This window comes from Callionymus lyra, chromosome 4 (genome assembly GCF_982586985.1).
Source record: "Callionymus lyra chromosome 4, fCalLyr1.hap1.1, whole genome shotgun sequence".
Classification (NCBI taxonomy): Eukaryota; Metazoa; Chordata; class Actinopteri; order Syngnathiformes; family Callionymidae; genus Callionymus; species Callionymus lyra.
Window position 1 is genome coordinate 35,827,204 of NC_141821.1, and position 27,311 is coordinate 35,854,514.

The 27,311-nt window shown below is 38.9% G+C and overlaps 2 protein-coding genes across 3 annotated transcripts; both read right to left on the reverse strand.

Annotated features, from left to right (window-relative positions):
- Positions 1-13: 13 nt before the first annotated feature.
- Positions 14-5,141, reverse strand: shbg (sex hormone-binding globulin). Its single transcript, XM_087788284.1, has 8 exons — positions 4,973-5,141; positions 4,281-4,378; positions 4,028-4,217; positions 3,653-3,811; positions 3,399-3,555; positions 3,162-3,298; positions 2,894-3,092; positions 14-1,000 (listed from the first exon to the last, which is right to left on the reverse strand). Exons 1-8 carry the CDS (start codon positions 5,066-5,068, stop codon positions 867-869), a joined length of 1,170 nt encoding a protein of 389 aa, XP_087644410.1. The 5' UTR covers positions 5,069-5,141; the 3' UTR covers positions 14-866.
- A 946-nt stretch (positions 5,142-6,087) lies between these two features.
- zbtb4 (zinc finger and BTB domain containing 4) lies at positions 6,088-25,838 on the reverse strand. 2 transcript variants are annotated; one of them, XM_087790060.1, is made up of 3 exons: positions 25,707-25,838; positions 25,571-25,613; positions 6,088-13,535 (listed from the first exon to the last, which is right to left on the reverse strand). In XM_087790060.1, the coding sequence occupies exon 3, from the start codon at positions 13,264-13,266 to the stop codon at positions 8,215-8,217; it is 5,052 nt and encodes a 1,683-aa protein (XP_087646186.1). In that variant the 5' UTR covers positions 13,267-13,535; positions 25,571-25,613; positions 25,707-25,838; the 3' UTR covers positions 6,088-8,214. The 2 variants fall into 2 exon arrangements, with proteins under 2 accessions (XP_087646186.1, XP_087646185.1); XM_087790059.1 differs by lacking the exons at positions 25,571-25,613; positions 25,707-25,838 and adding an exon at positions 18,856-18,985.
- Positions 25,839-27,311: the final 1,473 nt, after the last annotated feature.

Genomic DNA, 27,311 nt, shown 5'->3' on the forward strand with positions numbered 1-27,311 from the left:
AGTATGTGAAATATTGGTTATAAATCTGCAATTATTATTTTTATTTACATTTTGATACAATAATACATTGCACAGTGTGGATTTTTGTCAGATTCGCTCTCGATATTATTTACATAAACAACTCAATGCTGTTTACTGAATGGGTTATTTACTTGAAAACCAAAAACAAAAAATGAATAGAAAATAATAAGAAATCATCAATAGGTACAAGAAAATAACACAGATAATGTGAAAATCTATCTCTGAGATAACAGATTAGATTATTATTGTTATTATTATTAATAATATTATTATTACTGTAAAAAGTTTTGCTGTTGTTGTTTTTTTTGACATAATTTATTAAATTAAATAAATATATGTCTGTAATTATGTCGAAGTTCATATTCTTGTATATTATTCTAAGATACCCACACATTTAAAACATCATTCATATAATTATGCTACGGATAATAGAATAACATAAAAATATGTCTGAATCTGATGAATATAGATGTTAATTATAAGATGTTAATATAATTTAAAAAAAAAAAATTACATAGAAAAGTATATTATATGATTTAATGTTTATAGTCCAACGTTACATTTTAAAATAAGTCTGATCTTAAATCCACCAACAGATGGAGCCCCACTTACATCATTATATTCATCCTGGTCTAACGCAAGTCTCTGAGACGTTGAATCTGCTCGTTTCCTCATCGATAAATACTACTTATACTAATAATCAGAAGAGCTTATTTAAACCAAACTAAAGTAATTGTATCTTTCAACGTCACATTGTGATCAATGACTCCGACTTCTAAAATTTTTTTGTTACATTTAAAACAAAACAAAAAAGATGTTCGTGTCTTAATGTGAAATTCTAATGTTTATGCAGGACAACTGTGAGAGGAGATTGACTTGTGTTTGTCAGTTAAATCCAAATCTAATATCTTCCCTTGGATGTGAATCTTCTCGAGACAGCCTGTCAAGAATTTGGAGCCAATATTATCATCTCCTTTACCTGCGAAATAAAAAAAGAAGAAGAATATTAATGGCTTTACATTTAATAACTGACATTTATATTATTTTTGAGTAAAATCTAAAATTATAATTTTGTTTTTTTAAAAGTCATTTTTATTTGTTAAGCGCCTCTCGCAAACGAGGGTCACAAAGCGCTAAGACAACTAAACAATACACAGTGGAGGATATATAAAATTGAAAAACTTTAGAAGGCCAAGACAACACAGTAAGAAAAAAAAAACACCCACAAATAAATTAAGAAATAGCCTGCACAAATAAAAGTGTCTTCAGATGTTTCTTGAAGGAGTCAGTAGACTCCATCAAACACAGAGGGAGAGGAAGATCGTTCCAAAACTTAGAAGCAACAGCCTGGAAGGATTTGTCTCCTCTGGTCCGTAAGTGTGTGCACAGAACCAACAGCAGATTCTGATCACCAGGATCTTTCACTGCTTATTATGAAAAAAAACAACTCCAGAGGTTCATCATGAACATTGAAATTGGGTGAAGAAGGATTATTGAAAGGTGAGTTGTAGTGTACCTGTTCCATTCTTTAGCAATAAAGCCATTTGGTCTTCCACACACAACTGTGGTATTCTGGGAGAATTCACCTAACACTAAAAACATACTACTATAGCAATTAAAGCAGGCACTTGATGGAATAAACTTGCACCAGGCTGGTAGTACAGTTAGTCCCGATTGCTCTGAGCTCTGCATGCTAAGATAATGTTTACTCGACTGTGCCCCACCACTTCCAAATTCCACTATCCATTTAGCAGACGAGAGTGTTTTCAAAGCCGACAGGACAAGAATGCTTTAAGAAATAGTGGCGGAAACCTATACAACTACATTACTTTTGTTGCACCAATGAGGTAATTGTGATAGGGAATTACAAATGTGTAAGGCTTTACTGCCTATTTAGGAAATGTAGAAGTGTTTATTTGCTGTGTATGGTCTCTTGAACGCTAAGGTAGCTCAAGCTAGTTTAGCACCACGGTAAAGGAGCACTATGAAGAAGGTTATCAAGAGTAGAATCAAGAGATTGTGATTGACACTCAAATAATTTTACCTGAAGGCTGTATCAACCAACAAAGATATTCCTGAGCCACCAGACTTTTAAATAAGCAACGCCCAGCTTTTGAATTCACTGATCATCTTTAATATAGCTAGAAGAAAGGTTTCAATAGGTGGGCCTTTATGTCTCATATGAGTCCTATATACTTGGGACTCTGTAAAACGAAAGATGATAAACCATGGGCCAAAGGTCCACTGATGGAGCCAACAGTCAATGGCACATTTAAGGATGCCAGACCAGTCAAATCCATCTCAGACCACCAAACTCCTATAATGTTTTCTACCCTACCTTTTATCTTAAAGTGACTGGAGAAAGCTTGTAATCGTATGAGACAAGTCAATCGACCAATGGACCTCTCCCCGAGCACCAGCCCACAAACATTCACCATTTAAGGTTTGAGTGGGTGGAGCCCCTAGAATTGAACAACAGCTACACAGTTGCCTAATCTGTTTTTTCTCCCGCAACAGAAGTAATGCACACTGTCGCAGAATCAAGGATTTAGATTACATCAACAACTGCAGTTGTCCTGGGAAGCATGATCTTTTTGGCCAACAATTTAAGAAAATGTATCAAAGCCACAAAAGCGTCTTGCTGGTGCCATGTCTCTTTTGATGCAAAAAAAGCCAACGGTTGTAATCTTGTTACAGAAAATCAGAGTTCACTACAGTAGATAAACCATTGCTGTCTTGCTAGAGGCTCTAATCAAAGCTGCAGATCTACGGTACCAGGAACATGAACTGTTCTTAAAGAAGCTAGATGGGTTGTTTTCTAGCTGTATGATGCAAAGAGACCTTTTGTAGTTGGTATTAAAATTAAAATCACCTAAGAGGCCACCAACGGCGACAGTTGCATCCTTCCATGTGATTAAATGATCAGCATTTCTTATGGGAATGGACTTAGTAGATGTCAAGTCATTTTCATGTTCTAAAACATTCATGGAATCTTTCTGTAAGGTTATTGTCAGGTGGCTAACATTAGTTTCCATGCTGATTCCTTCTCCTTTCAAGTTGAGTGATATTTCCTGCAAAGTCAAAAGAAGGTTTTCAGCAGAGTTGTCACAATACAGATAATTCACTCAGGTTATCTCTACCTCTGTTTCATTATTTGCCACCAAAGTGAATAACAATTCTTTTGCAGGAGATCTCATGCTTAAGATAGTTCCATCCATACGAGTGAAATTGCCCCAGAGTTCTATCTTCATCCCATGTTCTTCATCAGCAGAGAAAACTGCAACATAAAATATTAAAATAATTTCAAGTGAAGATTGTTTATATATATTCCCTTTAATAAAAGTTGTGTGTATGGATATAAAAGCAGGCTTTCTTACCTGAGTTGTTTAAAATGGCAAGTCCAGAACCAGGGAAGAAGATGCCAGGCCGGATGTTTGGGTAACAAGGCCATAGCTTATCTGAATTCAACTCCCAGGGGAGAGTGAGGTTTAGAAAGCTTCCTGCTCGTATGCAGCCGTCCAAACGAGGATCAAACTGCATTAAAGAGGTCACCAACCAAGGGTTTAAACCAAAAGCAAGCAAGAAAATGTATAATCAAATATTTATTAAAATTCAGTCATAAAGACTATACCTGTATATTCACCCTGTCAGGATTAATCAGGATCCCACCAAGTCCAAGTCGAAGTGTGTAAATTACATTATCCAGCTCTTGAGAATGCAGTCCAAGCACCAGCCCTTTGGCACCATCCAGCTCCAAGATCACATAGTTACCCTGGTTGCTCACTTCCAACTTAGAGACGTCACAAGCAAAAGACAAAATGGTAGAATTCTGTGACTTTGCAGAGTACCATTCTAGCATGCATGAAGGTGACTTGTTTTTAAAGGTTCCACAATGAGTTGGTTTTGCTTAAAATATTTTGCATCAAATTCTCAGATTCCTCATGGGAAATATATTGTTAATGTAGTTTCATTGTTAGAAAAAGACAAAGCAATCCTCAAGACTCACTGTGTGCCATTGTCCGTCATTGAGTTTTGGACCACCAGCCACATGGATGAGGACTTCCTTTCTGTATAGCAGCATTAGAGGGCTGCCATCTTTCAATGCCAAAACGAACCATTCCTTCCCGTTTTCTGTGTCTCCATAGAAAATAGCTCCTTCTGGATCATAGGTCCGTAATTGAAAAGTCGACTTGATGCTGCTCCAAGTAGAACCACACAGTTAAGAACCTCAATTGAAGCCTAAAGACTTATCAGCAGACCTATTAATTTGACTAAGATGTACTGCGATTTGGACAAGAGGCTGCCACAAGTCCCTCTGCTGGCCCAGGTAAAATGTAGATCCACTTGAGACTTGTGTCTGGGAATGATGTGATAAATGACAAGAAATAAACAAAAACATTAAAGCTGACATTACAGTATAACCTACATTTGATTTATAATGATTTTTATAAAAATAATTGTGATTAGGGTGTAAAATAATGAAAATAATTGCAATGAATTTAGTATATTCATAGTTACTGCTTTTTTTTTTTTTAAATAGGCTTAATCACATTTTCAATCCCAAGTTTAAAAGTTTACATTTCAAAGTTTCCTTTTTGAAAATCAGTTTGGTGAATCATACATGCTTGAAGGGTTAAACGAGGGTTAACTATTATGGTCTATGATAAAAAATTGCATCCCATAAACATTTTATTCAAGATAAAAACACCAAATTATGAAGTCTCTTTAGGATCATGATTATTTAATTTAATATGGCATTAAGATATTCATAGAAATACAATGGGTGATAAAAACACAATTATTAACAAAAAAGTTAGCTCATGCAGCTTGAGGCCACAGACGTATTGAGGTCGTTGAGACTAATGAGTAAAACACCAAGCATATTCCAGAACGAGAACTGAACTTTTTTGTGGCAAAATCTTTTCATATTTTGCAAGCCATGTTATCATACCATCCATTGTCCATTCGTCCGTGATTCAGCTCCAACATAGTGTGTACCCAGAATTAACAGCAGTCCTCCTGCAATTCCATTCAAAATCCCCACCATCCTTCAGCGCTCCTAAAACTGCTGGACAGAATAGACGCAGAGCCACTTGTGTTTTAGCCCTCTATCCCAGAATCCAGAGGGTAAATGTCCTTTAGGTAGTCCAGGTTATTGATCCTCATGATTGTTTGATGATGATCCAACTAGACAAACTGCAGAAATGTAGGTGGGTCTAAAAAGTCAAGTACAGGACAAAAAATAATATACATAGAACAAATTCCAAAAAAAGCGTAAGTTTTATGTCAATAAATGAAGAACTCAACTTAAAACTCTACAATAGTTTATTTTCAACTGTTCTGTCCATGTAAGCACATGGTGGATGATTGACCCAAATCATTTTTATTTACCCATTACACAGGAAGCTTGATTAGTCACTTGTGTGCTTACGGAATGTGTGGGAGAGGGAGCAGAGATAACTCTCCAGTTGGCCCTCTTCCCATCTTCCTCCATGAAGCCTTCCGCAACATTTGGAACACAAGAAAGACTTAAACGTAGTAGGGAATTAGCTATATTTTATGATGAAGACAATGTTTCCTCATCTAAAATGGAAGATTATGTTTTTTTGTGTGTATAACATAACATCATACCATCCCAGTCAGCCATTTCAAAGTGAAGTCTGGGTTGATTTCTGCTTCCAGGAGTGAAGTTTATTGCCGTCTTTAAAACTGTTCTTCAGTGTGTGTGTGTATGTAGGTGTGTGCGGGTGGATGTGTGTGGATGTGTGTGTGTGTGTGTATAGAGCTTCCTTTTATAAATGTGACGTTCAATGCCCCGGTCACCTGCTTACATGTAGTAAAAAGAAATCTGATTTGATTTTTTACCATTTGCTTGCTGTTTGTTGTGAAGGTGTTCAAAGCATTAGTTAATTAAAGTTTTGCAACCATATTCGTAGATAATAAAGAAGCAAATCAAGAGTATCTATCCATCTGTACTATAAAAACGATGCATTCAACTACTTTGGAATCATTAGACTTGTTTGAAGTGAAATATACCACATAAGTAAAATTGGAAAAAAACAGACATTGGGTCATCAGGTTAATATTTTATTTTTGATTGCAGCAAAGACAGAAAACAAAGGGGAGCAAAGGGACTACGGACTTTGGGAGAGATGAGGCGACAAGCCTTCGTATCAAATCTAAAGACAAAGTCATCAGGCAACATTAAAACATCTTTTAAAAATAACATTTACATCTTTCCGGGGTTCCAAATGGCACAGTCTTTTCCTAGACATTTACACAATACTAAAAACAGTTTAGTCATACATCTATATTTATGAACAGCTTAATAGCAAACAAATTCATAAAATCTATCTCCATGTGTCTTTCTAAATACAATATTTTCCTTTTTTTTATTTATTATTATGCCGTAAGGCACCATAATAGCTAAAACCTGGCAGAGCCACATCACGCTCTAGATAATCGTGGAAAGATGAAAGCAGAGGCACATTCATTTGATCTTAACACAGTAAATAGATGTTTTTAACCACCAGATTGCAGTCCAAATACAATATGATTTGATTTGCATGCTTTTGGTCTGATAACGGTGATGATAAACCATGTCATAATAATAATGGAAATATGTCCCTCTTCAGGAAGGACACTGGTGAGAAAAGAATCTCACAGCAAACAAAGTGATGAAATGTAAAATTAATTGGTGACCTACCCAAGGCATAATTTTGGTTCCTCACATAGTTCCTCTGATATACTGTACAATATGTTTGCCAGCACATAAAAGGCATGTTACCACACACAAGAGGAAATCTGTACCCCTGAAGACGGTCAAACAATTAGCTCTTGACAAGACCAGAATTCCTTGCATCTGACAACTATGTTTGAAATGCTATGGTGACTACTTATGGGATTAACCAGCGAAATGTCACCCAAAAAATATAAAGGTGATATGGATGTATAGGAGTCACATAAATAAAAAAAATAGCTGATGAGCACATAATGTAAGATTTATGAATATGAACCGTTTAGAAGCAAGTGTTAGCTCATGCTTTGTGGATAGAGAACCCAACTTTACTGACATGTTCCTATGACTACTGTATATATGCATACCGGACGTAACATGTTCATTTATTAGGTTAATTGAATTAAAAAAGAAAAGCAGCCTAAACCGACTAATGTAACTGTACTTCATTAACTCCATAAAAAAAAATGTACATTCATATTTTATGTTTACTCCCCCCTTCAATGATGCCATGTCTATATGACAAGAAGGCTAAACTTCAATTAAAAAAGACAACAAATTTGTACACAACAACAATAAAGATAACAAAAAACATCAAAGGCCCAGAAGAGAATACTGGGGCTTTCATTAAAAACTTTGGCCACTAAGCAACATTCTGACACACACAAAGGAATCAAGTCAGGCAAAAGAAAGTACTTTTAAATGGAGAGTTTGGGAAAGAAACGTACAGTTTAGCTACAGTTTAGTGAATGAACATCCTTGTTTATTGTTAACTGAAGAGACAGAAAAAAGCTACAGATTTTTATTTCCTTTGTAATATGTAGGAAATGAGATGATATATAGAAGTGCAACAATTTACTATTCTGCTATTTTTTTCCCAGTGACGAGCTACAAGTGCTCTGTTAACGTAACTACCCTCTGGTTTATAGGTCGCACGTTATGTTTAAACTATTGTACTTCATTAATTGAACATGTCAACTACCATTTAATGTTTGTCTATACCCTGACCTACCAACACTAGAATTGTGGAGAGGCTCTCACATGGAATGTTTATTTGTTTTCACCCACTTGAGAAAGACAACCTAGTGGTGACACAAATATCGGTGAGAAATGATGGGCTTCATCTTATCATATATTTCGTAGATATTTGATCTCACTGTGGTGTTACAAAAGTAAAGCAGACTGAACTAGCAGAGTTTCCACACAACAGACATCTTCTTAGCAGGTCATATACAGATGACAATATGACAGGTCAGCAGGACACTTGGTCAGGCTCTAGAGCTACAATGCACAACAGCAGATGACTTGGAGAAGATGAATATAAAGGACAGCAATATCTGATCATTTTAAAAATGACGTCCACCTTGTTTTTTCCGTTAAATTCTCTCCAATGAATGTTTATATCTGATTTGCACTAAAGGAACGAGTGCTCTGAATGACCCTTCTTCTGCTACCTCTTATGGTTTTTTGCTGCTACTGTCTCTTTTGGTGCAGCTCCCCCCACTGCTGCTGTAAAGACTGGGATTGGGTACAAGAGGGTGGGATGTTGTACCCATATATGGCCCACCAGGAGCTGTGTAGTTGAAGATAGCAGGTAGGAAGGGGAGTGGTTCCACCTTGTCTCCAGCAGGAGCCATTATGTTGAGGGCAACAGGAAGAGCAGCTAAGTTATAAGGGTAGGCCAGAAACTGTGACCCATAAAGGAGATGATATGGATCAGGATAAAATGGCATCTTGGTCAAGTCACCTCCATTGGGAACAATAACTTTTCCTAGTGGGCTAAAAGACAGTGCTCCTGGAGGATAGGCTGACATCAGAAGATTTTCCTCCTGTTTCTTTCTAGAGTGGTAACTTTCAGGGACAATGAGAGGTAGGGGAAGATCCTCTGCATGGTATCCAACCGGTGTGCACTCCCCCTGCTGGGAATCTCTTGCAGTGTGAATGTTAATAAGCTCTGGCTCTGTGGGTTGAGCAGCCCTTGGAAGAAGAAGAGCATGGGCAGAGGGGCTGTCAACGACATCAGCTAATCCAGGCGGTAGTCTTTCAAGTCCTTGTGTATTGGAGTGAACCTCCTTGCGGGATGGTGATAAGTGTCCAACAGATGTGTTGGGTTCCCATGAGGACCTAAAAATGTGCTTGTGTGGAGAGGATCTATTTAAAGTGGTGTGGTTCTGGCTGTGTTGAGGGGACGGCAAAGGGCTCAGGGGTTCTACTTTGGGAACTAACTGATCGGTTTGATCAATAGGACCATGTTCATCTTTACTCAATTGCTGGACCCACTCTATCCTTGTATCTTTTTCTTTTGCTACCTTATTTACTTCCTCTAGTCCTCTCTGTTTGTCCTCCATCTTTTTCTCTCTTTGCCTTTCTATCTCTCTTTCTCTTGCAAGTATTGAGGACATGGTTAGGTCTTGTGCTTCACTGGGAGAGGGACTCCTACAGAGAGATTGGACAACAATATCTGTGTGCAATGTTTGATCACTATAAGCTACATGTGCAGATGTCTCACTGGATAACGGCTTTTCTCTCTCTATAATGACCCCACCCCTTTTCATGGATCTCTCGTTAAAAAAGGGGAGTGCACAAGTGGATATAGAAGAGGCATGAGAGTTTTTGCTACATGGTGTGTCCGTTTGAGAAGGACTGGATGTTTTTACAATGTGCAAAGGACTAGGAGACCTGAGAGTTTGGCTATCCAAGTTCTTTTTACGATAGTCCAAACATTCAGCCCCATTCATGACAAGTACACTGTGAAGGGTGGAGTGTAAGACAGGTGTCACCTCTGGGTTTGTGTATGGTTTGTTAACAGGGCTTTCCAGTGGCACTTCTGGATTATTTGCACCAGGCCCCGATGCTTGATCTTTATTTATAATGTCTTTATTTTCAGGGTCATAATACACATCTGCCAGCTGTGGTTTAGTTACCAGATCATGGGATAAGACACTGTTCTGATGAGGAGCTAAACAGTCAGAATTACTCGACTGCTCTTGTGGTAAAAAGCTAATGACTGAAACTGTAGGAGAGCTAGAAATAGGATCCTTTTTGGGATCTGGATGAGCACAGTCAACTCTGTCCTCTGTTGTGTGTTCTTTGTCTGTAACATTACATGTTGTTTCTGGTGAATTGTTTAATTCATGCCGCCGGAGATGGCGTATCAGTGCTGAAGATGTTTTACAGACCTTGTGACATTGAGGACAGGTGTGTCTTGATAATGCTCTTCTACTTAAGCGAGTAGAACAGGAGCTCAACACTGAGCCAATACGCCTTGATTTATCATCAAAGGTTTTTTCCGTTACAGTTTGAACCTTGACCTCATCAGTATGTTCTTGAAATGTGACTTTAGATGGAACAGTTGTCACCTCCGTAGGTTTAGGATGCTGTGCTCTCTGGTGGTTTTCTAATTTATCCCTTGAAGGAAAAGTTGCATGACACAAGAGGCACATAAACTCCAGAAGATGACTTAGTTCATGTTTGTCCCTTTTCCTTGAGCTTGAGAACCAGCATCCACATGTACCACATTCAGCTACATTCACATTTGCCCATGGGTGCCTCCTCAGTCCCAGAGAATGTCCAGGAGTGGATGGAGCTTCTGTAGAGTGCAAGGAAACAGTGGATGCCTCAGGACTATTATTAATAATTCCTGCAAAGTCTTTCCTCCCCATAAATGTGCCAGTTCTGTCTGCTTTGTCCATTTCAATGCACGGTTTGAACTTGGCCTCATCAATGTTTTGTTTCTTTCCATTTTCTTTTGGTTTCACTTTTTCTGTATGATGAAGACTTTTCAGTCTCTCTGCTCTCCTTTTCACGCGGATTGAGCGCTTGTATTTTAATTTTCTTTGCCATGATTTGACCCTCTGAAGATGTGCCTGGGCTTTTCTTTTGGGTTTGTATGAATAGTAGGGTCGCCATAAATTGTCCTCCATATCATGATCACTATCTTGTTCACGGACCTCTTGGCGAAAGTAATATTTCCTTACTTCAACATTTGGCCCAGGACACTTTTTTACCTTTTCTTTACTTTCTTTTACTTTATTTCCCTTTGCACCAAAGCTGGTTTTATGGTTCATTTGATGGCTGTGACGATTATTAGAATGACGATATTGTTTTACATCCAGGGTACCTGATGTTTCACCTCTCTTGTTTTTTGGTGGTGATCGGCTCTTATCTCTTCTTAGGTCGGTTTCAGATATACTTCGCTTTACAATAGCTTCCTCACCAATGCGCACAGTTATCTGGCATAGTGGACCTGTCTCTTTGACCTGTGACCCCATCAGTGTCGACAGCTGCTTTGAACCAACAATCTCATCCCTACTGTGGGATTTTCGTGATTTTTGGACTGACCTGCCAGTCACAGCATCTTGTGTTTCCCGCAACCTATTGTCCGTTGTAACAGAATTTTCTCTTGATCTCTTCTTGGCATGATCTTGGCCATATTTTGGCTTTTTTATTAGTGCAGAAGTTCCCTTTCCTGGAGTCTGTGTTTTGCTGGTTTCAGTTGATTGGCCCTTAACTGGAATTTGTTCACTTTCAGAGACTACTTGGTTGCTGTGCACAATGACTGAAGATGACACTGCTGGTCCATGAACAATGACAGAGGGTTTTGTGCACCCATAGGTTATAACAGAAGGCATGCTTCTATCTGTGCATTTTAAAGCCTTAAGTGCTTTTGTTTTGCTGCTACTGGATGTTTTGGAGCAAGCATTAGTTTTACTTTGCTCTGTATCTTGATATTCACTTTCTTGTTTTCTAACTTGTGGCAGATCCAGTTGAGTAACATCATCAAGAGCAGAGGTTTCCATTTGCTCAGTTGTAGGAGGCACAGTAAAACCATCAGGGAAGGCATCAGGGTCGGGCTTAACACTCTGAGATTGAGCTGCACATTCTTGCAGATCATCTGGTCCAAGAGCACAGTCCACATCAACCAGAGACATTGATGATTCATTTGTTGGTTGTAGTAGCAGGTCATGATGCACATTGTCACTGTAGGTCTTGTAGGGTCTCTTTTGTGAACGCATTGGGAGAAGTCGATACAACTTCAGGGCATTAGCCTTCTGCTTGTATCCCCCATTTGCAGTTTTTTCACTGGAAATAAGGCTGGGATTTATTCCATGAATGGTCTTTTGGTGAGTTTTAAGATTGTAATATGTAGCAAATGCATCCCAGCAAAATATGCATTGATAACGTCGCTCTCCAGTGTGCCACACCTCATGTTTTGTGCGGTATTCAGCTAGGGCAAAAACCTTATCACAGTAATGGCATGGGTATTTGCGGCGCCATGAATGCACATTAGAATGACGTTTCAGGCTTGATAAGGTCATGTAGGAACGCTCACAAACAGAGCAGAAATAAATGACATTGCCATCTATCACCTTCACAAAATGGCTGTCATCACCTGCAAGTAGTTCAGCGGCTGCTGCATCATCACCTTGGAAACGTTCCAATAGGCTGCCGGCCTCTTTCTGTGCCTGTATCTTAGCGATGTCCGTTTCTCCGACAATAACACCTCCTTCCACTCTCACCTCACCCTCTTCCAGTGGTTCTTCTTTTGGTTGCATGGTGAATTTAGTAGAATTAAGGCTATTTGGGGACATGTCGGATATTCTGCAGGAGGCCTCATGGGATTGTAACCTCTTGCTGTGGATGAACACTTTGCCACAAAAACGGCAGCTGAGACCCCGGCTTCCACGATGGAGTCGCATGTGTACTGTTAAGGACGCAGCAGAGCTAAACAGGCGATGGCAAACGCCGCAAATCAGTTCAGGCTTCAGGTTTTGTGAGGAAGAAAGGGAGGACAAGTGGAGGGGAGCAATGAGACCCTCCACCGGTGTAATTGGCGGTACGGGTGAAGGTTGGGGAAGGTGGAGTGTTGGTGGGTGTAGAATTGACTCATTAGAGGCACCACCTTTTCCAATTGGTCTTCCTAATACTTTTTCTTTTCTTTGTCCATCCCTTCCTCTCTGAAAGGAAGCGGTACCTAGACTGAATAGTATTTTTGCAGTTTGTGAGGATGAGACCGTACCGTTATTAAGTCTGTGTCTCTCCTCCCACCCATCTGTGACATACGACCCACTCAATGAAGGTCTTGGCGCGGATTTGAGGAACTGTATCCCAGGGTTGAGTTTGGAGCACTTTTGAGGAGGCTGGGATTTCATGTCCTTCTTCGTTAGCGTTTGAATTATGAAGGTCGAGGATGAAGAAGAAGGTGACGAAGACGGTGAGTTGTCATGTCTTGGGGGCTTAAAAGATCTATGCTTAACATCCATAGTGGAGTCAAGTTTCCAAAGCGACCCCTCATCGGAACTCTTGGAAGATGGCCGTCGTCTGTGAGGTGAAGGTGAGGATGATGATGGGCTGTGACATTGCTTTGGTGATGCCAGTGAAACTGGGAGTGGAGCAGCACTGATTGGAAAGCTGAGAGTGATTTTGGCATTTTTTGGTCCATCACCCATTTCTTCCAGCTGATCTTGCTTCATAGCCTCTATCCTCAGTCCATGCCTTTTCCCTTTCATGATGAATTTCTAGGCTGTCAGTTTTTTTTCTTTTAGGTCTGATCCAAACACCTTATCGCCTTGGGTCGGAAAGGCCGAAGGTCGGTGAGGACAAAAGTTACAGCTGCTGTTTCCGATGACAGGTGGTTTCCTCTGCTCAGGTAGCGTGAGGATGTGGTCGGAGGAAGCACTGTGGGTGTGTAATGGTCTCTTTTACACCACACCTATTAAGGCCCACATGGTTAGGATCCAACACCTGCACACTGGACACCATGACATGTCCACCAAATCTAAATCGAGAAAATAAATAGAAAGAGAAAATGTATTAGGAAAGTTTCTTGTTCAATTTCTTGACAAAATACATAAAAATAATGGAATTCTTTGATACTACTCAATATTCTTTCAGCATGTACTGTTAGCCTGGTCAGGAAATCACGTCTAAGAAACTCAATAGAAATGCAACTAAGTTGAAATGATAGCTACTAACATACCAGTCAAACCCCAAAAAAAAAGAAAAGACATTATTTCAGTCGGCAAATTTTGTATACATGCACGAATGTATAACAATCACACACATTTAGTATTGCAACAGTGAAGCAATTCCCTGCTTGTAGACTGGGTAGGAAAACAGAGAACGATGAGGAAAAGAAAAATCCTCTGTCATGCTTTTGTGTCTGCGTTTTCAACAGCAGGGCAGCCAGGAAGGCAGGCCTCTGTAAAATTCCACAGGCAGCCCTGAACAGGCAGAAACTAGGTCAGCACTGTTATTGCAGAGGAAAGAGAAGTGTGTGTGAGAGAGAGAGAGACGGGGAGGGGGTGAGGATGAGAAAGAAAAGAAGGGTGACAAGGAAGGCGAGGAGGAATAGTTAGGGGGACTAAAATGTGAGCAGAGTGACAGGAGAAAAAGATGGTCCGAGATTAAATGGGGAACAATCAGACCAGACTGATAGTTACACACACCAATGGACATACTCACATATTTGCCCTCAGACTACAAAGTCAGACATACAGACCACAGGCATAAACAGCCAGTAAGAAAACGGAAGTGGGCCATGTATTGCCCATGGGTGCTGGTAGAGTTAAATCGGCAACAAGAGATATAAATGTTTGATCAAGAACCAAAGAAAGTGGTCGTTGTTCCCTTCAGATATATTAAAATGGTGCGTAACTACATACCAAGGGAATCCGTAAATGCTAGTGTCAGCAATCAAGAAGTTGGTCAAATAGCTAAGAGAAGAAAATGAAAATGAAAATGCAAACCATTGATCTGCACCATGTACCAATAGGATATTGGGTCCTTAGCTGAGGTACTATTCCATTCAAAGGACAGGATTTGATAATATTACATAACTACTGTGAGTAATTAATCTAAATATATATTTGAGATTGTACCTGTAAATTCCCGTAATGAAGTTAGTATAGATTGAGATTAAAGTCCATGTTGTTTCTGACATTACAAAAACATAAAAAATAGTTTATCATGATTGAGGCTTAGACTGAATGTGTAGTTTAAAATGTATTTTAGATCAGATAGACTTTATTAATCCCTCTGGAGATCTCTTTTGGGAAATTGAGTGTCGTAGGTTTCAATAAAGCATTTACCAGAATGTGTTTAGTTTTCAAATAAACTAGATGAAGATTAGAAATCATTAATAATAATAAAATACATGCTTCAAAAGATCAAGTCTCAGAAAATCAGGGAAAAGCTTGCACAAATAAGAAAGTCTTCAGATGTTTCTTGAAGGAGTCAGTAGATCCATCAAACACAGAGAGAGAGGAAGATCGTTCCAAAGCTTGGGATCAACAGCCTGGAACGATTTCTCTCCTCTGGTCCTGAACCGTGTTCAGGAACCATCAATAGATTCTGATCCACAGACCTCAGAGCCCGAGCTGGGGTGTAAGGCTGGATCAGATCACTGATGTAAGGAGGACCCTGACCATGAATAGATCTCAAAGTAAGAACCAGAATTTTAAAATTGATCCTGAATGCCATGAACATGAAACTATCATATTAATGTGAGTGGTGGCTGCTAGCATATGGGGGGTTTCACAAGTCTTCTGGCCACTGGTTGGTAGGCTTAATCAAAACATTTTATGGGAAGTTAACTTTTATTACTTTTTCATTTGTTGGTTGTAGTAGAAGGTCATGATGCACATTGTCACTGTAGGTCTTGAAGGGTCTCTTTTGTGAACGCATTGGGAAAAGTCGATACAACTCCAGGGCCTTCTGCTTGTATCCCCCATTTGCAGTTTTTTCACTGGAAATAAGGCTGGGATTTATTCCATGAATGGTCTTAATAAGGCCATGTAGGAACGCTCACAAACAGAGCAGAAATAAATGACATTGCCGTCTATCACCTTCACAAAATGGCTGTCATCACCTAATTTAACTATTACTATATTTTCAACTATATGGTTCATGGTTGTCTTAACATGATGTCTGCTAGCTTGGCTCAACAAAGAAAGGCGTTGATGCCAACATGAATAACTAAAAAAAATGTAATATTGGATCAAAATACAGACTGTGACATTCCTGGATGGTGAAAAGAAACCCTGAATAATTTTCAACTACTATTCTTATCTTTTCTTTATCTTTTTTAAATTTAAAAATAGATTTAAATAAATGTGGGTATACATTTGATAAATGTTGTTTACGATTGTTTGATTTTTGTAATAAAAAACAAAGATAACCAAGAAGGTTGAAGACCTACTGAAGAATCTGGAAAGAAAGTGAATGGCAGATCAAATAGTATGAAGCTCAAGGAGTGAAGCATCTATCTAATGAATCAAAATATGTTACTTAAATTTATGTCACGAATAGCATATCATTTATGTTATTACGATAAGGCTAACTAGTGTTGAAGCGAACATCAATGTTGCAGTGACATGAGGTGGTCTGCTGTCAGAGCAACCGTCTGTGATTCAGACAACTAGCTTTCTGTCTGGACTTGGACTTAAAAGCAATTAAACTCTGAAAACTACTAAAATGTTTGAATATGGTATATAATCATTTAAGTGAGACCAGTTCTCCTGCACAAACATCAGAATGGAAAATACATCAAATTAAAGATTCAAATAACTTTGTTGGAAGTCACAACCCCGTAAAAATATTTCCAGTAAATCCAGCTTTCTTCCAAGTGTGTGGATTAACTCATAGATTAGCTTCATGCCTGGAGGCTCAGATCAATAATGTAAATGTTAACCCTTGGGTTATCTCAGGGTCAATAATATAAATGTTAACCTTTGTGTTATCTCAGGGTCAAGGCCACAGGCAACCCAAGGGATACCTCAAACACATTTGTTTTCGGGCCTATGGATCACCTCGACCCTGAGATGACATAAGGGTTAAGGACCATTCAAGCACCAGTTTTAGACACCTAGCTATTGTTTTTTCATTAAAAGACCACTAAAGTGTTGATTTATGTTCATCTTCCCTTGATTTTGGACCTCTATTGTACAATATGTGTCTGTTTGCACTCTCTTTTAATTAAAATATTTACAATAGAAAATGTGATTTAATGTGATTGACTAAAGAATGCTTAGTTTTTCTGGAGATTAATCGCGTTTCCCTAACCACACCCACTCTCCTGTGATTGGCCAATCATCAATGTTTGTCCCTGCGAGTCATTAATCCTGGAAGTATTCTCCTCCAAGAGAGTGAGTATAAACAAAGCGGGGCATGATTGCAGCTGGCTGGAGGAGGAGTGAAGCCGTTGTTATGTCATAATGGACTCGGTTCTCTTAACCTCTCATTCGCCGAGATTTCAGAGGGGGGAGAACTTCATAAAGTATTTTACCATTTGTAACATATAAGTTAAGAGAGTTGTTTGTTTGTTTACATTATTTGCCCTTTAAACTCCAAATTCAAATGTAAAACTGTCTAAGCATTATAGCCTTTTCTATTATTTCCATGTGTGTTGTTCATTCGTGCCATTAATTGTTTATCATTTACTGCGTGTTAGTGGGGAGTGTCTCGGCGTTGCAGCCGGTGAGCTGCATGTGGGCAGAGGAAGGTGTCTGTTAGGATTTCTCCGAAAGCGATGGGCTACAAGAGTGGGGCCCAACTATCTGAGCAGCAGTTGGTCTGGGAGGAGGAAGGGGTGTGTGTGTGCTTCTATTCATGGGCCGGGGGGGCTTCGTTAGCGAGAGCCACCACTGAACTCTCCACAACCCTCAGCCAAGAGAGCGTGGTGGAGTGAGCCAGATGGGACAGCGGGATGGGGAGGAGCTTGAGTCGAAGGAGTGGTCCAGCAGAGGTGGTGGGTGCAATAGACATGGAGGATCTCATGACACCAATAATATACAGATCTCGTTGGCTAAATCTTCTCCAGCTCACACGCAGACACATCCTGCATATGAACTGTACGGTATAGTTTTTGTTAACACTAAACAACCACCTTTTGAAAGTCGGTTGTGTAAGTACGTTTCTCGGGCACACGGAAACACCAGTGATAATGGATATAGAGTGGTATGTTCTAGCTGTAATGATGTTACTAAGAGAACATAGAGGAGAGTGTCCAAATAGGCAGAATATCCCACACCAGGGGTGTCAAGCTCAATTACACAAGGGGCCAAAATATTTAAAAAATGTGACAAGCCAAACAAAACGTATATTTACTAAGCTGTCCATAACAGGCAGGGGTGACTGTATAATTGTGTAGATCAATAATCCATCTTACTTATCTTTTTATATGTGAAAAAAATAACATTATTCTACTATGAGTAAACCATCAGGCAGGCCACTTGAAATTACTTTGCAACTGAATTTGGCCCCCGAGCCTTGAGTTACACAAACCACTTGTGGTACACAAGTGTACACTTTTAACTCAGATTAATTACGCTTTTTCAAATCATATACATCTTACGCACTGCGACCGTGTGGACCACTTTTTCCATATGGTTAACACTCGACAACCCTGGAATCAAAGACTTTGAGTACTTGGCAACAAATTCATTATGTTTGAAAAAAAGCAGTTCGGCTAAGTGCGGCAACAACAGGTTTGGTGACATCAATATGCCCTGTGCTCCTCCGTGAGAGACTTCCTCCACTAACACAATGGGCTGGTAAAAACACTGGACAGAATCATCAGCAGCCAAGAGAGTCCCACCATTACCCACAAGTTTTGCCCGCTAGAGTGATTTTTTTAAGTTGACGATCATTGTCATGTGTCGAGTCATGTTTCCTTCTGGCACATTTTGTGAGCCAGCTGTCTTTGTGTGGTGAATCACAAGAGGTTTTTAAATAAATTAAAAGTTTCGTCACAATTTCAGAGCGAGTCATCGCTCTTGAAAAAGAACTGCGTGGTGCACCAGCGACAGAGGGGAGGATGAGAGAGACCAGGCCTGTTGTTGGCACAGACACACAGCCAGCGAAGGGACACACGCACACAGAAATTCGCTTCCACAAACACGCTTCGTACAATACAAACACACCCACCAACACACACCCCAACACACACATGGTTGAAACAAAAAACCATGTCCTCCTCTGTAAGTGTGGAATCTACCAGCGTCATAGCAGGAGAGTGAAGCAGGAAAAAACAAGCAGGAAAACAATATTCTGGTCTGTTCCTCCGTCTTTCTGGAAGGCAAGCATAAACGAGAACATACCTCCGAAAACCTCCTGCTGCATCTTTACTGCGATGTGTTCTCTCCCCCACACTCCCTCTCTCTCTCACTCTCTCTCCCTCGGTCTGTGTATGCACATGTCTGAGAGTGTGTGTGTCTGTGTGTGTGTGTGAGAGCAGGAGGGAGAGAGAGTGCAGGGAGAGGCGGCTCGCTCAGACAAACACACATACAGGCAGCAGTGTGTGAAGACAGAGGGCAGGAGCGATTCTCACACTCGAACTTGCTGCTCCCTCAGTCATGCACTCCCCATTTCTTCTTCTCTCACACTCTAGTTTTTGCTCCGACATGTTCGTTCTGTTTCTGGTTGTTCTTCCCCAGCAAGTGACTCCCCCCTAAATTCGATCTTTTTTATTTTGAAGTGTACTCTGTCCACACACACTTGCACACACTACTTTAAATACACAAAGCCCAGTGATAGGGAAAGGGAGGGAGAGACATGGGAGACAGAGTGGGAGAGCAAGCAAGCAAGAGGACGCCATTTAAGCAGTTTGTTACAAGCCCTGCAAGTCCCCAAAATGGCTGAAAACAAACAGGAATCCAGCCAGCTGAAAAAATCTGGGCAGGAGGAAGGAGAGACAAACAGCCATGAGCGAGAGAGAGTCAAGGACAGAGACAGTGAGTCGGGAGGGCGAATAATCAGCCTTCCACAGTCTGATGGAAACTTAAAGAGTTTTAGAAAAGAACATTTAATAGAAGGTTTACAAGCAAGTATTGCTATGGACGGTGTAAACTTCAAACTTGCTGCTAATTCAACAATTAAAACCCTTTCAATATTTACAAACTGGTCATAGATCTGTGTCAGCAGGAGTTAACGTCCATCAAATGGAAGGGTCAAAAGTGTTGTAGAATCATAAAGTGTAAAGTTTTTAGGGCCCACCCAACAGATGAGTGCAGCAAGTTCATGTTCATCTAGTTTACGTGTGTCAAACTCCAGGACCGCGGGCCAAATCCTGCCCTGTCATTTGATGTGGCCTGTGGTCAAAGTGAATGAATGATTATGTTGATATTGTCCCTTTTTAATATGTAACCAGAGGTAAGAAATATAGATTATCAATGTACAGAGGTTTCCAATAGAAGTTAATCAGATTATTAAGTACAAAACTAGTATATCCAAATTACACTCATACATCTGTTGAGGAACATTCGTTAAATACACATTTTGTTTAGCTAAAGGATTTTGGTGGATTTGCGTGATTGACTTTCACACACACTCCTTATGTAGATGAAGTCAGAATTAACAAGATTTCCTTTTATAGTGTAATTCCAAACTTCAATTTTACATCTTCACCTCCCAGGCCAATGTTGTCAAATTTCTACATAGAGTTGTCAAAGGTCAATAGAAAGTCATCTTCTCTCTGTTGGTTTGGGTGCTTTTAGAGACGAAAGTTTGCTGCTGTAACGTCATATTATCATCTCACTAAGAACTCCTTGTGATGTCTGGTCTGGTAAGAAAGTTCACAAGACTTTTTAAGACAGCCTTGAATCAGAAGCGAGTCAGAGTGACGGGTTGCTAGAATGTTCAGCCGTGCCATACTTCCAACTGCCCTATTGAGTTGAGCTGCCACCTCGTCTCCCCTGACAGCCAGCAATTGAACCCTGACGCCAACCACCCACCCTTCTCGCCTGCCATTTTCTCTCTTCCCTTTTCTCTCGCTCGCTCTCTTTCTCTCTCTGTCTCCTACTGTAGTTGGCACCCTCGTCTCCATGGGAACTGCTCAAGGTTTGGGTGTTGTTCCTTTGACCTCCGTGGTGCTCAGAGTTGGACTCCCCCCCAATCTCACTGCCCAACTCTTAATCCCTCTAACTCATTTTCAAGGGGCTGGTGTTCGTGGAAAGGAAACAGCGTCAGTTAACTGTCTTCTTTAAACTGCACTTTGTGTACGTTTCATTCCAATTTGGTGACATTTCACAACTAACTATCACAGATAAGTCGAATGATTAAACATATGTATTCACTATGTTTATTTAATCAAGGCCTTATATGTATTTGCTGGAAATAAAACAAGAACACTTTCAAAGAAAAGTTGCACATGACACAGAGTCCATTGCCTCTTCTGCAACCCACACTGGTTTAAAGTTAAATCAGCAAATATTCACAGACGGACCTTCATATAAAAGTGTAAAAAAATAAAACATCATGACTATCAAAAAATTACTGTTAAGTGCAAACGCTGGACTGTTTTTCTGCAGCAAGATGGCCTCATAAAGAGTTTGTGTTTTACACATTTTTACTCGTTAATAGGCTTATTTGTTTTTAGTGAAGTTGACTGACAAGTATCTTGACATGTCAAGGGTCACACTCTGTTTTTTTAATCTTTTACTCTGATTTACCCATTCAATAAACCTCACATCATTTTCAAACAGCGTGTGCCATCTAGTGGTCTTTCACAATGTAACACTGTATCGTCATACCTCATCTGCTGTTGTATGAGGCCTCATCTACACATCACTCATATTTACAATAACAGAATCCTTTGAGAACTTACACTGTGACTACACTGGAAAACACCAGAACTTCACCTTGTTAAGATCCCAAGATTACTTGATCGCGTCTCAGTTGAAATTAATCTCCATAATTACGGCAACATTTTTTTCTTTGCTTATTGGCCATATATTAATTTACAGCATAGTTGGCTAATGCTGACTAATGACAGTAGACTAAACAACATAGAATACATCCTTCTAATAAAAAGTATAATTTAAATAGTTTTAGTCAATTCAGTTGCACTGATAGCAAACTATTCAAGGTCAAGGACACTTTTTGATCTTTGTGGCACACAGGTTCTACTATTGGAAAAAATGATGATAAATATATAAGGCTGCAATATAATATATATAACATATAAGGAATAACTTCAAAGTATTTCATGTTTTATGAATACAGATCCTCGATCGTATGCCATCGTCCACCATCCAACTGTGATACATTTGTCAATAAAGAGCTGGTTTGTTTGCCTTTTATTTGCAGAAAATCATCCAAACTGTTCTTGTGCAGATCTTTAATCACATTAATAACCTGTTTATTTGTTTTCAGGTCATTATGTTTATTCACATATATTCAGAATTTGTTGTAATCTATTTTCAAATATGTATCATATTTAGAAAAATGTGACGTTTTTTTCCGTTTCTTCTGTTCTCTTTTCTGTAAACCTTTTTTGCTGGGATTCCTCCTAGAGAGGGTCCTTCAGGACCCTTTACGTCTTCAAATAAATATAAAATAATATTTCTACATTTTTTAAAGTACATTTAATGTATCTTTTCTCATCTGGGTTCTTAAGCATTCATCAGAACCATTCTGATCTATTACAGTGATAGGTCATCCTCATGTCGACTAAGGGTTCTTATTATTTGCAGAGTAATCTGTTCCTTTTTAGAGTTAGAGGCAAACACATACATCAATTTTGTTGAAGCAACTAAGCAACTCTTTACTGTAAGCGCTCACGCAACAGTTGGCTCTTTAAAATTAAGATACATTTTTGCCTTTAGCTCTAAAAAGGATGTGATTATTCTGAAAATAATCCCAACCCTTGGTCACATGAGGGCGAGTAGAAAATGAATTTTGGGTGAACTCTCCCTTTGTGACCAAAAACGAGACTTCCTGAAATCTAACCTACGTCATCTCAGCGTAGTGGTTAGAGGGGAAGATTTAAATGGCAGCAAACGACATTTGTGACTTGCTACGTGGCATTTCCTTTTTATAACGAGTAGAAACGTAGAAAAACTATGACAAAGTTCGGAGTTAGAGGTAAAAGAAACGAGTGAAAAACATTTTAAGGCAGAAAATGATTGCTGTTGTCCATGGATGACTGGCTGTAAGGCAATTGTTAGTTTTCTAATGTGAATGTTAAGAATAGTCCTTGTTGCTGAGGTGAAGGCTCAGCTGTGGAGCTCATGGTTCTGAACTAGATTATTCTTGTGTCATACACGATCCATTGCATTAGAGAGATTTCCTGCACAGACAGCTGTCAACTCGATATATTCACTACATCCATACTAACTATGTTATGGAAATCTTCTAATATTTAATTGATTTTTATACTCCCTCACTAGAAAACATGATATTATTCAATTATCATGTTAAATATAAAATAGAATAAAATACTGAGTTGGCAAATAGTAAAGAATTCATAGTTAGAATTTAGTTGTATTTTAAAAATATGTTTCATAAAACAATGAACCAATAAAATTGTTACACTCTGTCCTTTGGTCCAGTTTCTTACTGAAGTTATGCAACATCTTCCGCTCTGTAACTCTGGATTAAACTTTTCCTTGCATGCCAGTTACGAGCCTACTTGCGGTTTTCTTGTGTGATGCAGACGGCATTTCTTTCACATTACAGTTCCATGTGTGAGAATGTGACTTTAGGCTCCAGCCTGATGACTAACCTGCTCTCCAGCTGACATAAACTAGGATCAACGAGTGGAGTCAAACGTCCTCCGGGTTCAAATGTCAGAGATTCTTAAAGAGGAAGCGGTGTCTTAACAACTAAGAAGAACTGCAAATGTTATCTGAGTGCAATGTCACAAGTTACAGTCCTATTGAAATGGAAAAGTGATACAGACAGACTTAAAGGACACCTAATGTGAAAACCCAACTCTACTGGCTTATTTACATGTTCTAAATGTTGAAGTCGTCCTCTTCAAAATGCAGTAGGTCATTCATCATGACGTTGCTCCGTTTTGAAGTTATTACTTAATAAAGTAATCTCTAAAAACTGGAACATGTTTTTGGCAATTATTAAAGAATTTCTGTAACACTTACTATGAAGGTCCTGTTGTTGTGCATTACAGGCTTTATGGATTTATAGTGATGAATATTAGGAGCTTTAAGCTTTAAGTGGAAACACATTTGTTTTCCTGGAGTGTGACATTAAGTTCACCACATGCCTGGACATCAGCGTCAATCACAAGCTTCCAGACAACTTTTTGACTGCTAATATACTACCAGAACCTCTCGCTTGGTACTAGCTTTCAGCATGCTCGGATTTATTACGTCTTCTTGCATTTTTCAAGACAAACACAGCATTTTCATGTTGTCATCTCTCACACTTTCTGGAGTTATTTTTACTTTTACATTTTTTTCCTTGCGTTCTTTTCTGTTCTGAAGAAAAACGTATCTATTTAATTTAGAAAGTTTTGTTGGTGCGGCCTACATACAGGGCGTTATGTACCGAAAATATGGCTAGTAGTTTGTTTACAGTTCTCTTGTCAAAAATCTTTTTCACAAATACATATTCATTAATAGATTTGATTTATTTATGATTTATGATGATTTATTTATTTAAAAGAACAATGTGCAGTTACATTAAAATGATGGCTGCACCAGATTTAGCACAAAGTATGTCCATTTTAAATACTCTAAGTAACAATGACGATTATAGTCCATACCAGGTTAGCCCCCCATGATATTAATTGACAAAACAAGTGTTTTACCAAACAAATAAAAACCTTCAACACGTTGAATCGTGTGTTTTTGTCTCCATTTATTTGTCATTCAAGTGCTAAAATGTATAAACAATTGAAAACAAAATTTTTATATGTTCAGTTCAACAAGTAAACCCCCACTAGGTGCTCAATTGCTAAAGAGCAAATGTTGTTTATATCATTTTATAAAGCAAATTAGTGTTGAGAGAGCAAGGAATTAGAGTTGGCAGAGTCATGAACTTCATAAGTCATCTAATAGGTTAAAGGTCAGGTTATGAAAGATCTCATCTCAAGGCGTCAACTAGATTACATTTGTTATGTTGGTGCTGTGTTGTATGTTTACTCACGCTGCTTAAAGTGCTTTGTCATGGTACTGCTGAGACATTGTGATGTGCAGTCATCAGCTTCATATGGTGTTTATTTTGTTCATGATCTTTTCACAACAAAATTCTTAGTTGTAGGTTTCTTATAAAAAAATGAAAATATCATAATTATTATGTGCTTCATCGTGAGTCTCATCATCTCTGTTTGCTCTCTCCTGACCCACGCTGCCTTTGTTGAGAGTGTTCTAAGGCCTTGCATCAGTCCGGTAGAGATTTTAATAGATCTGTGAACAATATTAAGTAGTAGTATTTATTATTATTATTATAGTACTTATTTAATCTACAAATCTACAAATGCAGAATCTCCTAGCAACATCTGAATGACTGAACAGAACATTTCTAAAATGTCCCTTTAACTTTAAAAAGCACAAGCAAGTTTGTTTCATCTTTTACATGTTTGCCGATACACTAAACACCTAAAATAATAAAAATATTCAGTCAAACTTTACAAAGTAGTATTAGTAGTAAGTAATTTTACTACACCATTAATTTGTTTCTCATATAACCAGTAATAGGTTGATAAAAAAACTGACTTTGGTGGGAATCTAACTACACGCTTATCGAGTAGAAGGATACTCTGACTACACAGATTTAATATTACTAATTGAATATAAACACTGAAAAAGTTGTTAAACTGTATAAATGTCAGCCTAAATCACTCATGATCCCCCAATTCCATTGAATCATTTTAGCGATATTTTCAAAAGTGTACCTCTTTATATCCAGACTACATATTGTTGAATTTCACTCATGAACATCTGGCCTGTGTTTACTACATTTACATGAAAAGTTTACACGACAAACTATAAACATAGAAACAAGCTTCATTAGAGCTCAAAATAAACCGTTAAATACATCAAATAAAGCTGTATATGTGGCTGGGATTCTCACCTTGTAGTTTCAGCAAAGTGTCTGACGCTTTGGTTTATGTGACCTGAAAAAAGGAAAAGTATCAAAATCATGAAAACAAACTGCTGTCACAAACATTAAAACAGAGATTTAGTTCTCCAGGAGTTGCACGACCTACATTTAAAATGTTGCTGAGTCATACAACAAAACCACCAACAAATGTCTGAAACCGAAGTCTTCGAAGGTGTAGGAATCGGGTTTCTAGAAATACACTTGCCGAATACATCTATGCAGCGATGCAGAAGAGGAAAAGAAGGGTTGAGAGTGTTGATGTTGCCAAAGAGGACTGGAAAGGATAGGTGGAAAATCGGCTGGGAGGGGTGGCTGATACAGCGAAGAGGGATGGGCGACGGACGTCTGGTTTTTCCACTGCGAGAGAGAGAGAACGGGCAAATCAAATTAATTAGCTCCTTCATCTCCAGGCAGCTACTCAGGCATGCTGCTGGTGAAGAGAGTTGAGGGAAGACAAAGTAGAATAGGAGAGAGTGAGATAGGACATGTTTAAAGAGTGAGAAGCTTGCTGCGTGTGTGTGTGTGTGTGTGTGCCATTCAGCAGGACGAGTAGCAGAGGGGGGGCTGCATAATTCTCTGATAAGCAAGCGGGTTGTTTTGCTGGAGCCGCTGCTGGGCTGCGAGGAGGAAGTGGCTGCGTGTTGACGAACACTGCATGCTGCTGCACTTCATGGTGATGGCACTTCCTGTTACAGACAGCATGTGTTTGAAACGGTAAACATTGCAGCTTCTGTTGCAAAGAAACAGCCTGATAGAACCATTGAGGCAGGAAATTGAAAAGTGACACATCAGTGGTAGAACAAACATGTTATAATAAAGATAATAATTATTATGAATGTTTTATTGATAGTAAGAATAATATGCATAACAATAATAAAACGTTCCACTCTACACTGTACAGTGTACAATATTAGGAGTCAAACAGTATGTAGTATTATCAATATTCTATTACTATATACATTGATAATAACACATTTCAGAAGAGGCAGAAATCCCATGAATTGAGGCCAGAAATTGAAATATTTGTTGTCCCCTATTGCAGGGGCATCCAAACTATTTTGCACCGCCGAGTGGTTTGATGTCGGCATTATCTTCGTAGATGTTCCTTCAAATAAAAATAAAAAAACGGCAGAACCTACGAAACAAACTCATTAGGTAAATTATAATATATCTCACCAGGAGCACTGACTGGCTTCTCTTTCCTTACTATATTCTTTTTTTTCTGCAATACTTCACAAGCCTGTGCTAAGGAGAGTAGAAATAACAAGTTCTAATACATTCACAAAATCACACAATATTGTAGTCATTTGTCCGCAAAACCAAATACTACAACTCTTCCGTATTACTGGAGTCTGCAGATCCAAAATAATTCAAGGTTAAGGCTTAACTTCCCTTTTAGAGGGAACGTTAAAAATAAAAGGAGGTCTTACAAAAAATATTTGAGATGAGACCCTGTATTGACATTACATTTTCTAAGAAGCACATTTTACACATTTTGTGACAACATATTTTTCTCAACAAACTCAGAAAAGAGAAATTCCTTTAGAAAGTGTCCACTGCAGAAAAAAGACATTACAGAGGCAGATAAGCAGGACAAAAAGAGGCAACTCAGTGCTGCTGCTTCACCTTTGCTGCACCTGTAAGAAACCTGGATTAGCACTAAGCGGTTTACAATGTTAAGTGAGATCACTGTTGTACTATTCAGACAGAA

Bases quoted from the DNA above. Each gene is read 5' to 3' on its own strand.
- shbg (XM_087788284.1), bottom strand. From the start codon at position 5,068: ATGGTGGGGATTTTGAATGGAATTGCAGGAGGACTGCTGTTAATTCTG. The intron at 4,379-4,972 runs GTATGATAACAT...CATCATTCCCAG, and splicing joins GGACGAATGGACAATGGATG to ACACAAGTCTCAAGTGGATC. The intron at 4,218-4,280 runs GTCTGCTGATAA...TACTTGGAGCAG, and splicing joins CATCTTAGTCAAATTAATAG to CATCAAGTCGACTTTTCAAT.
- zbtb4 (XM_087790060.1), bottom strand. From the start codon at position 13,266: ATGAAAGGGAAAAGGCATGGACTGAGGATAGAGGCTATGAAGCAAGAT.